The following is a 13,938-nucleotide window of genomic DNA, read 5'->3' on the forward strand; positions in this document are numbered from 1 at the left end:
TATTGCCCTGCATGATGAAGCCATTGGACTCAAAGGATAGAAATATTTTCAGCCAATCAGTTTTACACTGCTTTTAGCAATATTCCAGCAATGTCAAGGCAGGGGACATCAGAAATGGGCTTCCACATTGTGCCCATGTGGGGAATCGAACCTGGGTCTTCAGCAGTACGAACGAGCTCTTTACCCACTAGGCTATCCCACCGGCCCCAGCCAATCAGTGAGAGCGTAACACAAGGCGTGTAGTGAAGCAACATTTCCTGTGTCATCTGATTCAATCATTGTTGAATTTGAAATACCGTATTCGACGTAGTAAGGGCCCGTGGCGATATTTGCTAATATATTGGCCAGTGAACAATCCCAATTAGCACCCCTTTCTGATTAAGACTTATTCATTCGCGTATAATACGCACTCATGTGTTATGTGCATACTTAATTATGGGCAATTAAATTCTGGAAAAATATGTCTGTCATACATAACAATTTCAGGCTGTCAGCATAAACCACAATATTTATCTTTCCACTTTATTTCACTAAAATAATATTCCAATAAGGGCCCCCTATTTCAAATTTTGACAGCGCCCTGGGCACTTATTACGTCAAATACGGTAGTGTTGTTTTATTTATTATGTAATAAAACAATTATTGACCATAATTCAGACAATGTTTTATGGAACCTAGAACTGATATCGACATGTTTAACACATCAAAGAGACCCCAAAGAATTGCAACTCCCATATTCAACTTTGACTTTCAACTGTCGTATTTCGAAAGTGTCTTTGTTCAAGTGGGTTCAGGGTAATAATATATCCTGAAATTTTATATACTTGTGTGGACAAGATGTGATTATTATTGATAGCTAAATTACATAATCATTAATTTTTGATATTGACTTTACTTTATTAGTATGGAGTTTAATAAAAAATATTAGATAACAAAAGATATGAGTTTCTTTTCACCTGGTGTACAGATTTTACAAAACGTAAGGTTGATGATCCATGAACTATTGAATTGAAGAAATAAATGCCTTATTGAGAGATATATTTTCTTGCAGGATACATATGTTTGGATCTTCTCTCCTTGTTGATGATGCTCGATATGCTGACCAGGGGATATACAGTTGTATTGTGCTGACCAATAACTATTACCATATAGTACAAATTACACTTCGTAAGTCTTCTCCATGTCAACTATATATTTCAGTTGCCTCTCAGTCTCTAGGGATTCAGGGATAGAACAGATCCAGGGTACCTCATGCTTTTCTTTACTCAGACTCATTCTTTAAACTTGGTTTAAGAATCCTATGGCTTTAAAAAAATTAAATGTGAAAAAATAATGAAAACCCCAAAACAGTAGGTTTTTTCATATTCCATTGACCAGAGATAGGTAAAATGTGAAAAAATAACATTTTTATTGTTGCTATCACCAGCATCAGTATATATTAAATTATATGAAATTATTATGATTATTAATACCCTTTGAAAATATATCTTCAAAACCCCCTCCATCCATTATTTTGCTCAAGAAAAATTCTTACCTAAACTTTGGAGGAAATTGAAATTGGAATTAATATTTTTAAAATAATTTTCGGCTGCCACCTTCTTGTTCCAGTGGCGCACACATGTAAAACCCATCACTGCCGGAATGGGGGAACCTGCAACATTACAAGAGACCCTGAGTTTGATGGCATCCTGAACTACAAGTGCATATGTACTGGAATGTACAAGGGCCCCTTCTGTTTGATACGTATGTATTCAGTGGAAACACGTTTCTGTTCTCAAGTAAATACAGTAGAACATGGATATAACATACTACAAGGGACCAGAGAAATCAGTTTGTTGTATCCGTCGTTCGTTATACACGTTGTTCGTTAAACATCCGCCATCTTGGATAAGACAAACACACAATACACCTAATTGCAGCATTTACTTGTATTAGCAGCGTATATGTTTAATGTTTGTTATACAGACAAGATTACATGTACAGGTAAGATTAACACAATGCAAATTTAACAAGGTTGACCCGTCACCGCTGATTGTATTGATTCGCCGCTGATTGCGTACAGCCAATTGTCAGTGACACTTGACACTGATTGAGATTTCTCAGTTCGCTATCCACATCACTAATTAGTGGTAGATGGGCTTGTTGGTGATTAGATATCAGTTCGCTTTATCCGTTAGTTCGCTGTAGAGAGTTTGTTATATACGTAAATTTTATATGATATTATATAGGAGATTAATCGGGGATTTTTTAACAGTTCGTTGTATCCGTTTGTTCGCTTTTTGACAACTGTGTTGTGTGTGATTGTCTGTGTTGATGAGCAGTGAAGTAGGGTGTGATTCAGTAATGTCTGGCAGATATGAAATCCACCTGACACTGAACATCATTTAGGGCTGGGACAAGTCCAAATTTACTACCGGGTACCCACTACAAGTCTCAAGAGTTGGGAACAAAATTTCTGATTGGTAATTGTTTTACCGCAGCCCTGACCAAAACTATTTACATACATGTATCAAACAATCAGATCATGCGTTCACTGAAGTTGACTGAAGCTTTATCTTTGAAGATCCGGGGTAGAATAGGTCTTCAGCCACCCATACTTGCCGTAAAAGGCGACTAACGGGATCGGGAGGTCAGGCTCGCTGACTTGGTTGATGCAATGCATCGATCCCAATTGCGTGGATAGATGCTCATGATATTGATCACTGGATTGTCTGGTCCAGACTCGATTATTTACAGACCGCCGTCATATAGCTGGAGGGCGGCTTTTGTACTGTATTCGACGTAATATATGAGAAATTATCTCAAAATTAGAAATAGGGGGCTCTTATTAGAATATTATTTTGGTGGAAAAAACAGAGTTGAAAGATAAATTTTGTGGTTTATGCTGACGGCCTGATTGTTTATATACGACAGATATATTTTTCCAGAATTTAATTACCCACAGTTAAGGGTTCATGTAACACACGAGTGCGTATTATACACGAATAAATAAGCCTTGCGTACATTGATCATTCGGATGGGGTGCTAATTGGGATTGTTCACTTGCCAATACATATGCAATATCGCCGTGGGCGCTTATTAGAGCAGGGCGCTTATTACGTCGAATATGGTAATCACTTTACGTGCCAGTAAACTTTCAGGTTAAATTGCATCACTCCATACCCAATATCCCACAAGACCACCATGTGCATAACAACATACAGTAAACTACAGTTATAACAAACTCAAAGGAACTACTAATTTTATTTCGTAATAACTGTAGTTCGTTAAAAGCATATATACAGCATAACAACAGCCAATAGTTGGGACCAAAAAAGTAAGTTTGTTATATCCGTCAGTTTGTTATAAGCGTGTTCGTTATAACCATACTTTACTGTTCACTGATGAGTGATTTTTTTCAGCTTTGGTAATGGCTAATGTTGCTCTTGATAACCCTCTTTCTATTGACACTGTCAATTGGTTTCAGGTTCACTAAATGTAAGCAAATACATCGGCCCCATGATCATATTAATCGTTCTCCTGATGCTCGTCCTAGCGCTTGCCTTGTTCCTCCTGAGAAGGTAGGTGTATAGATCAACACCACAACACAACATGTCATGGGGGATATTTAATTTAAGAAATGGGGGCGGGTAGCCTAGTGGTTAAAGCGTCACGCTGAAGACCCGGGTCCGATTCCCGGCATGGGTACAGTGTGTGAAGCCCATTTCTGGTGTCCCCTGCCGTGATATTGCTGGAATATTGCTAAAAGCGGCGTAAAACCATACTCACTCACTCACTAATTTAAGAAATAAATGATGAGTGGGAGTTGTTTATCGTACTATTAAACACTGCAGGGAGAATAAACCAGGAGAGGCACAGGATGTTAATAAAATGAACAAGCTTTAGAAATATTTACCCATATTTGAACAGTGATGACTCCCTGATTAGAATCCAACTGTGGCAATGTTGGACAGGTCCATTTTATGAACGGGGGGGGGGATGCGATCGTTCAGCGATTGCGGTTATCTACATTGTCCAGCTGCGTACTACAAAACACTTCCCTCTGAAAAATAACATCAGTGCGAATGCATGTTCGAATCTTCAGAAATGACGTCATGATAGAACAATAATTAATTGTGAAATGAACCATGCTTCGTTCTTCATTCTTCTTTGTGATGTATCGCGTACCTATCCTTTATAACAATATATATAACACATTTTCACCCAATTTACTTGCTCTACTTATCTTGTTAATGTAGTGAGGCTAAAATCAGTGACCTTGCAAGAGATAATTGACATCCATTGAATTTGATAATAGGACATTGTGGATGACAACCGGTCTTTGACCAAGAAATGAAACTCTGCTTCATTTACATGTGTGTCGTACTGATTTTACAATATTGTGTTAGAATTCATGTATTACCCTAACCATCACTCTGGAAATAAAAAAATTCTGCAATTCGTTTCATAAAATCCATTTCACATATGCTCGTATAATAATCTCTATATACAACCCCTAATTCTGCTATGTGATCAAACGATTAGTCATACTGATTGATGCTCATGTTATCGATCACTGTTTTGCCTTTTCAAAATCCGGTTTACAGATGCAGGTTGACTTTGTGACACCAATAAATCGCTCACAACAGCATGTCAAGGTATTTGATAATTATGAGATTCACAAATCTGCTGCTTGGAGGATAAGGTCAAAGGAAGAATGGATGTCTTGTGATTCACCCATTTTCCGATAAAATTCACAAAGCCTATTAATTGTGGTTTTACATTCTTATATGACCTTTGTTATTTCCAGGTCCTTGCGTCAAGCTAAGATTGATTCCTTAGGAGAAAACCTATGGAAAAAGGAAGGTAATCCTTGTAGAAAACAATCTGTCAGGCCTCACAATGAATGTGCTGTAAAATAGATGAGCTCCATAGATTGGGGCAATGTCGTGGAAATTTGCTGAGTGGTATAAAATGAGGTTGGGACTGTCTCTGAAACTGTGAATGTGTATAGTCTTAATTCTCTGTATGATGGATAAAGGCAGTGTTCATATTTTCAGTGACAACATGTTTTTGAAATTACTAGTGAGTGAGTTGGGATAAACGCCGCTTTCAACAGTATTCCAGTTATATATCACGGCGTGTCAGCTTAATGTGGGAGGATGCAAGTCTCAGACGTTTACCACTTCGGTGAAACGAGCACGGGTATGGTGCTGACAAACCTAGAAACATAATCGGGGTGAACCGGGATTCGAACCCACAATCATAGGTTTCTGGCGTGCCCAAGGGATGCAACTCTGCACAGCGAATTGCGATGACTAGGTCACCGGTGCTCCCTTGGAATTACTAGGTTCTCTGGATCCCGGTTCCTGTATTTCTGCTTGTATTTCAATCAGTACCCCTGAAATGTTATTTTATTTATTTCGAATAGTGTCATTCTTACAATAGAAGCAGTCCGAAGCCTGAGTCTAGTAAAATTCTGTTCGGTTTAAGATGCTCACCTGATAACATAGTCTGCCTGGGCACAGATTCTAGAGGCCATTCCAAGGATAGAAATGACCAAAGCTATTTGTTCGAGAAATGCACAAATGTACATTTACATTTAAAACAAATATTTGACAATATGTATTTCCTCAGAAAGCACACTATCTTGGAAGTTGAAACTTTGGTATGATAGGTCAACATTATCGACCTCAGATTTTCTTCATGCCAGAAGACCCTTGAAGATCCTGGGTAGAATAGGTCTTCAGCAATCCATGCTTGACATAAAAGGCAACAATGCTTGTCAAAAGAGGCGACTAACGGGATTGGGTGGTCAGGCTTGCTGACTTGGTTGATGCCTGTCATCCTATCCCAATTGTGTAGATCGATGCTCATGATATCAATCACTGGATTGTCTGGCCATCATACAGCTGAAATACTGCTGAGTGCAGCATTAAACAACAAACAAACAAGTAAGGTCACTTGGTTCACTGTACCACAGCAATCACCTAATCATTTTCCCAAGCAAGAGCGTCCGCCCGGAGAGCGGAAGGTCCGGGGTTCGATCCCCAGCCGTGTCATACCAAAAGACATTAAAAGATGGTACTTGTTGTTACCCTGTCTGGCGCTCGGCATTAAGGGGCTAAAACAAGGACTGGTCGGCTCGGAGTCAGTATACTGTGTCTGAGTTGGGTATTAATGTTAAACTGCGGCATGGTATCTCAGTGAGCTAGCACTATAAATTGGCATCAGTCCAGACTAGTACAAGCAGCCACACAAACACACACACGTACATGCACGTCGCTATATAAGTGCAATAATCTTGGACGCGACATTAAACCCCACTTCACCTCACCCAAGCAAGATCAAATTTAAAACCTGAGAGGTAACGTGTAATAAAAACGGCCTAGCATCTCTTGTATGCGAGATGGGTGCAGTCAGCGCTACTCAATGAAGCACTCTACACAAATTAATTCAATCACCATGACAGGCCTACTCACGTGTGACTCTAGTGAGTGTGATTAAAGTGTCCCGTTAATCCCAAAATAGTGTTTACTATTATCAATCATATATGACCCGGAGGATATATCTAGAATACTGCTGTGGCAGTGGTGGAAAACATCATTTACTTAATATATAACTTATTTCTTCTTGAAGGCACACTGCAAACGGAGAAGAAAATAAGATTCCACAAGACAGAAGGGAACCCTGTTCCAATGGAGAGGCCAGATGACAAAGGTGATATCTCCAACGCAAGCATTGTCAGTAACGATGGATCCTTTGTCGAGATAACTGAACATGATTATGTTGACCTTGATGCTTTTGACCTCTCCCAGGAAGAGAAGAACCCAAGAGGAGGCTATCAAAGTGGCCGTGCTTCAGATGGGTATGAAGGCAAATTCTTGAAATATCCAAGTCCCCCCTACAAGAATAAGGGTCAGAATTATGCACAGAAAGAGTTTGATTACATCACCATGGACTCCTTTCAAAAACGTTTCAGCACTCACCCAAATAACCCTGCAGGAGTTTACGATGATGGGCCAACGTTCCAAGACGTCTCAAGTGGAAACATTGAAAACTTCTATGAGAATCTCAGCTCGGAACAAAGAGATAGGCCATTCTACCCTCCACCATTGAAAAGTGAACAAGAATATATTGAGACACTGAAATACAAAGGTAGCTTAAAACAAGGAAAAGCTTCTATTGACAGGGAGGCCTTTGCCCAAGAGACTGTGGAAATTGTTGCAAAGAATCTCGCAAGGCAGTGTTTGGTTGAGATCGAAAGTGAGACCCAGAATCCAACAAAGGTTGTGCCCACAGCTTTGAATTCATCTCAGATGAGATCTGATGCCCCTGGACCAAATAAATACCAGCCCCATGGACGTCCTGGTACCCCCAATACCAATATGCCAGACATATCTGCTGTGAATTCAAAATCCCCTAAAAGGAAAACCAAAACCACCCAAAAAGAGGAAACAGCGAATCTGCAGACTAAACCTCTTAATACAGTCTCTCAGAACACATTACCTGGTGATGTTTCTGATCCCGAAAAGGATAACAGACCTGATGTTAAGAAGGAAGTAGTAATACCACCTGTGTCTCAGGGCTTTAGACAACAGCTCCTCACACCGACAGAGGGGAGAATTCCAATGGTTTCAAGGAACAGGAATCCTGAAGACACAACCAGGCAAAGCCAAGTAAGATCTCCAGTCAGCCCAACTCGAAGACGGTATGTTTTCCCAATGACACTATCTGTCAAAGACAAGCAACAAGAGGCTGAGTTTCTCAAGCACTTTGCCACATCTTTTTCCAGCCAGCCAGTAAGCCCTACTACCAGTACACCAAAGAAAGTTGACAAGATAGCATGTATGAATGTGATCATGCCCTCAGACATAATGACGTCAGAAGAGGATGACTCTCAAAATCTTGGCAAGAAGGGGCAGTCTGGTGAGATAATGGTGGTCACGTCTAGTAAAGTCCTTGGCAAAAAAGAACAGGAACCTGTGACTCGGGGCAGAGGCAACATCAGCAGTAACAACAGACAAAGCTCTGCATCAGAGATGTCTTCTGGGAGTGAAGTGTTCTCAGACTCATACTACCAGTCTCTGTCTCAAGTCTCTGTGCCCACTGGTTTGAGTGGAGAAAGCTTCTGTGCACTAGACACATCAACTGTCGTGCCCACTGATTTGAGTGGAGGAAGCCGTTTCCGTACACTGGACACATCAACTGCCAGGCCCACTGATTTGAGTGGAGGATGCAGTTTCCGTACACTGGACAGATCAATGTCGTTACAGACAATGCCAGATCTAGACAACACTGTCAGCTTTCCTAAGCTGACCGTCAGCTATCACGAGGATAGTCTTGGTCAAGCTCGACCTAGGTGTCCATCAACTCCTGGACAAGATGGCAGCCTCTTCCAAGGGGAGATAACTGAGGGGAGTGTGTATTTGAGTGACTATAACTACACCCAAGGTACACCTGATGAGCTCTCAGAGAGTCAATGTAGTAGTGACCACACATCTGATGATGATGAGGAGGAGGAGGAGGAGGAGGAGGAGGATCCATGAAGTCTGATTATGTGAAGTTGTTAAATTGTGTCCGAAGAGATTGAAATGGCTAGCCAATATGTACCCAAATTAGAAGGGATTTCAAAGATTTAAGAAGTAAATGTGGCATACAATATTTTCGTGAGGCATTCAAGGTATTTTATTACAATATTAGTGAATCACTCATAGATGTTGTGATTATGGTAACAGTGGTGCTTCTTCTGATGTCACAGTTTGCTTAGCATTGCTGGTGCCCCCATAATGTTCCATGAGGCCAGACCAGCCTTGTTTTCTTGTCAGCGTGCCATGATGCAGGAATTATAACACAAACTTTGCCAAGGTTCATTTGAAGATCATTTCCTGATAGCAGCTTTTGAAACACATATGCAATCTAACATATTTTCAAGACAAAGTTTACATTAATCAATCACTAATCAATTAAGATGAATAAGGTCTTCTATTTTTATGAACTTTTGGGCAGATTATTCCATACGTCCATTATTATTGCTGTCTTTTACATTAAGTGATGAATTTGTCCCTAAAAAGAATTAAAACTTCCGTTTCTTTCCACATGTCATAATGTAGGTTATCTGCGATAGTTAATTTGTTAGGCCACATTTTTTTTCATTTTTTGTACCACAGATTTATTCCAGCTTTTCCGCTTATTGTCAGCCGAAATAAAAATAAATAGCTATGTTATTTATTTATTTATCTATTTATTTGAAAGTCATTCTGCTGTGGAGTTGAAACTGCAGTTAGTTTCCTGATCACTGATAGTGATGTAGATATGGAATTTATATATAAGAGGGTCTAGATCACTTGTGGGAGACATGATGGAATCTATTTATTTGAAAGTCATTCTGCTGTGGAGTTGAAACTGCAGTTAGTTTCCTGATCACTGATAGTGATGTAGATATGGAATTTATATATAAGAGGGTCTAGATCACTTGTGGGAGACATGATGAAAATATAAAAAATCACGTTTAGTTTATTTCGTGGACTGCTTTTAAGTAAGGGGTGGGTCGATGCCACCGCGGACCCGTGAACCAGAAAATGTGTATAACATGTTTGGTTTTTTTATGTAATTGAAATAACTGTTGATAACTTCTTGATGTTGTTGGTTTAACCATAGCTCATTCCTGCAACAGTTTTTAAAAAGTAATTTTGTGTAAAATATATTGTTTCAATGAAGACAGGGGAAAGAAACAAATTTGCAACCACACCATGATTGAAATGTAAATTTGTGCAGAAAAAAAGCAAATATTTTTATTTTGAAAGATAAGGTGTCAAAGATACCCATAAGGAGTTTGAATTATGACAACATTTTCTAAAGAATGTTTTAGAGCTTAAAACAAATTATATTTTAAGAAATAAATTCATGAAGAATTACTCTTTGCTGACTATGCAGCAGTTGTGTATTTAATATAATTCATTGGATATAATATTTCTAACTTAAGATATTTTCAATTTAAATTTAAACATGATAAATCAAACGAGAGGTAAAGGTTCTTTTAGCCTCAGTTTAGCTAAATTTGTGTTGATTGTTTGAATATGTATATATAATGTTCCTTTTGTGGAATGTGTATATATAATGTTATAATTCTGAAATGTTTGTATGTTCTTTATTACCGTATTCGACATAATAAGCGCCCAGGGCGCTCTCAAAACTAGAAATAGGGGGCTCTTATAAGAATATTATTTTGGTGGAATAAAACAGAGCTGAAAGATAAATTTCGTGGTTTATGCTGACAGCCTGAAATGTTTATATTTGACAGATATTTTTCCAGAATTTAATTGCCAAACATAAAGAGTGCATATAACACACGAGTGCGTAATACATGCGAATAGGGGTCGGATGGGGTGCTAATTGGGATTGTTCACTGGCCAATATATTAGCAAATCTCGCCGTGGGCGCTTATTAGAGTGGGGCGCTTATTACGTCGAATACGGTAATGTTAAATATGCCACTTTCTTTGACCAAGGATCAGATCAGTACACATTGAGAAGAGTCAACCTGGTTAAACTTCCTGAGATGGCAAGGAGGAAAAAGAGAAACAATGGTTGTCACTGAACACTGTTCCTTGTTGGTCCAGATGTTTGTGTTTGGCTGGAATAGAAGACATGCATGCTGAGTGTTTATGCTCATTGAAAGTGAAAACCAAGAATATTTTTGCAGTCTTAAAAGCAGAATACATTTTAATAGGTTAAATGTACATTTGTAAAACATTTCAATACTGATTTGAAATATTACATGTTGCCAAATTGTTATGTTTGAATCACAAGTTGTTCTCTAAATAAACTTGATATTTTTCCTGAAAAACTCTCATACCAGGAGCTGAGTGCACTGTGCAGAGAAAAGTGAGTGGTTAGGTACCAATGTTTGTTTGTTGTTTAATGCTGCACTCAGCAATATTCCAGCTATATGACGGCAGTCTAGTAAATAATCAAATCTGGACCATACAATCCAGTGTTTGACCAATGGCCCAGTCTGGATGTCTTTCCACATCAAGTTGACACGCTGGAATGAAATTCAAATACACTTTAAACTCTGCACAGATGCAAAGTTGCGTCCATTGGGCAAGGCAGAAACACATATGATTGTGGGTTCGAATCCGGTTCGCCCAAAACTTGGGTTTTGCGAAAGTTTGTTGGTAAAAACTGCAATCTGCAATGAACCAGCTATATGATGGTGGTCTAAATAATCAAGGTTGCACCAGAGAATCCAGTGATTGATGTCATGAGCATCGATCCCAGCAATTTCGATATGATGACATTCATCAACCAATTCAGGAGCATGTTTGTCGCCTCTTACAGGCATGGGTTGCTGAAGACAAAACTAACCCAGACCTTCATGGAAGTAGTAAACATCATGGACATTCTTCACTTTGGGCTTTCCTCCCACATCAAACTGACACGCCCTGATATAAGTGGAATTCCGTTCAAAATGGCGCTATACCCAATCACTCACTCACTTAACAAATACAGTGTTTGTGCCAAAGATAAGAAGTGGCAGTAAAACCTATCTAGTTCACACTCCATTTAACTGTTAAGGAGTGTTTGACGGTAAAGTATACATAATTACAAGGTGGTTGGAATCCGGTGTTGAAGAATACATACATATGTACGAATGTGGCGGTAGATAGATGGTCCTGTCGAGAGCCAGGAAGGCAGGGAGACAGTCGAACCTGAAACCTCGATGAACAAGTTTCATCCCTGCTCATGATATTATTCACTGAATTGTCTGGTCGGGTAAAAGCTAGCACCGCACCTCAGCGAAACTTCTCCGAGCGAAAACGGCCTCGAAGTTCACAAGCAAACACAAATAATCGTGTAGCCAAGACGAAGGACCCTAAATCCAACAGTCGCGTTCAACATTTTTGCACTCACCGTAAATCCTTAAACAGATGTGTTGACCCGTGAAGATTCCGGGGTAGAATAGGTCTTCAGCAACCCATGCTTGCCGTAAAAGGCGACCAACGGGATCGGGTGGTCAGGCTCGCTGACTTGGTTGAAGCATGTCATCGATCCCAATTGCGTGGATCGATGCTCAGGATATTAATCACTGGATTGTCTGGTCCAGACTTGATTATTTACAGACCACCGTCAGTCATATAGCTGGAATATTGCTGAGTGCGGCGTTAAACGACAAACCAACCAACTTAAACAGATGCCAAATCCAACTACCCTCTGCCTTATAATAAAAGCCTGCATTATATGTAAGTATAATTATATTAACTTCCCGAAATATATTAAACTCTGTTCGGTTTTTTTTAAGGATTTACGGTATGTAGTCACGTGCATGCATGTGTGTGTGTGTGGCTGCTTTTCCTTGTCCGTGTGAAATGGAGTTTAAAGAAGCGTCCAACAGTATTGCACTGAAATAGCGAAGTGCATGCACGTGTGTGTGTGTGGCTGCTTATACTAGTCGATTTTCAGTGCTAGCCCACTGAGATACCATGCCGCAGTTTAACATGAATAACCCCACTCAGACACACTATACGGGCGCCCACCCGACCAGTCCTTGTTTTAGCTCCTAAATGCCTAGCGCCAGACAGGGTAACTACAAGTACCATCTGTTTTGGTATGACGCGGCCGGGGATGAAACCTCGACCTTCCGCTCTCCGGGCGGACGCACTACCACTGGACCACGGAGGCGGTCGCTTACCCGCTGAGATACCATAGCGCAGTTTAACGCGGATGCCATGGCCATAGACCCGATTGCTCATCACCTATCGGCGCCAATTATCTGTTAGCTTCCCTTTTTAAGTTTCTCCTTTTGTTATCTTATGACTTGTGTTGCTCTTACATGTACAAATACATGCTCTCTGCATCGTAGCACAAATTCGCCTGATGAAGGAGTAGGCATATACTCCGAAACGTTGTGTTCCTCATGATAAAGAAGTTGACTTCCTTATCCTTCCTTATTTAAATAAAGCCCAACCCGTGAAGATCCGGGGTAGAATAGTTCTTCAGCATCCCATGCTTGCCGTAAAAGGCGAATATGCTTGTAAGAGGCGAGTAACGGGATCGGATGGTCAGGCTCGCTGACTTGGTTGATGCATGTCATCGTATCCCAATTGCGTGGGTCGATGCTCATGATGGCAATCACTGGACTATCTGGTCCAGACTCGATTATTTACAGACCGCCGTTTTACAGCTGGAATATTGCTGAGTGCGGCCTTAAACAACAAACAAACAAACTAAATGAAGTCCACCTTGGTTATAACGCCAAACTGATCATAGCGCCTAAGGTTGCTGCCAGAACGGATTTCCCAGGATATAATGCCAAACTGGTTATAATGCCACCGCTAACCTCCTGTACACATTCACTTTTGACTGACAAGAATGGCATCCCTGGTTATAACACGATCCTGGTTAAAAGCCAAAATCTTCCAGGACAAATGGCGCTATATCACAACCAGGGTAGACTGTATTCTCCAGGATTGCTGTAGGTAGATGTATTGCTCCACGTTATTTTTTCCATGAAACTAGTAAGTAGTGTATCTGCACGGAGCTGAAGGATCATTGGTCATATAAATATACTTGAGTGAGAGTTGGGGTCTGGCTGAAAATTCAGGGAAGCTAAAAAACGTGTTATCTTAATCTATTTTAGCAGCATGGACATTAACGGTCGAAAACAAGATACAAAGGGTTTGCTTTAGGGCCTGGAGGAACCCCAAACTCTCTCCACGTGTCCTCAAAACATAAGGGGTATCATTTTCGAAAAGTATTAAATGCGTACAAAGACATAAAAATATTTTATAATTCACATAAAGGAAAACTGAGGTCAAATATTGAGTGGCCTCATATTTTCTTCCATAGAACATAGAAAGATCAAAACCAAAGTAATTTCTGAGAAGATATTAAAGTGCCACTGTTTATCTGAAGAACACATTAGAAGATATTGTAGGTAATCCCTTAATACCGGATA

At 39.9% G+C, this 13,938-nt stretch overlaps 1 protein-coding gene across 1 annotated transcript in view; it reads left to right on the plus strand.

Annotated features, from left to right (window-relative positions):
* Nucleotides 1–8,528, plus strand: part of LOC139471984 (uncharacterized) — a 49,185-nt gene extending 40,657 nt beyond the window's left edge. The window contains exons 5-9 of the mRNA XM_071254491.1: nucleotides 1,052–1,167; nucleotides 1,609–1,743; nucleotides 3,467–3,560; nucleotides 4,790–4,845; nucleotides 6,619–8,528. Of these exons, the coding sequence (XP_071110592.1) occupies nucleotides 1,052–1,167; nucleotides 1,609–1,743; nucleotides 3,467–3,560; nucleotides 4,790–4,845; nucleotides 6,619–8,528 (2,311 nt within the window). The remainder of the gene's footprint in view (nucleotides 1–1,051; nucleotides 1,168–1,608; nucleotides 1,744–3,466; nucleotides 3,561–4,789; nucleotides 4,846–6,618) is intronic.
* The last annotated feature ends 5,410 nt before the right edge of the window (nucleotides 8,529–13,938 follow it).

This window comes from Haliotis cracherodii, unplaced genomic scaffold, assembly GCF_022045235.1.
Source record: "Haliotis cracherodii isolate W230 unplaced genomic scaffold, xgHalCrac1.p SCAF_23, whole genome shotgun sequence".
NCBI lineage: Eukaryota > Metazoa > Mollusca > Gastropoda > Lepetellida > Haliotidae > Haliotis > Haliotis cracherodii.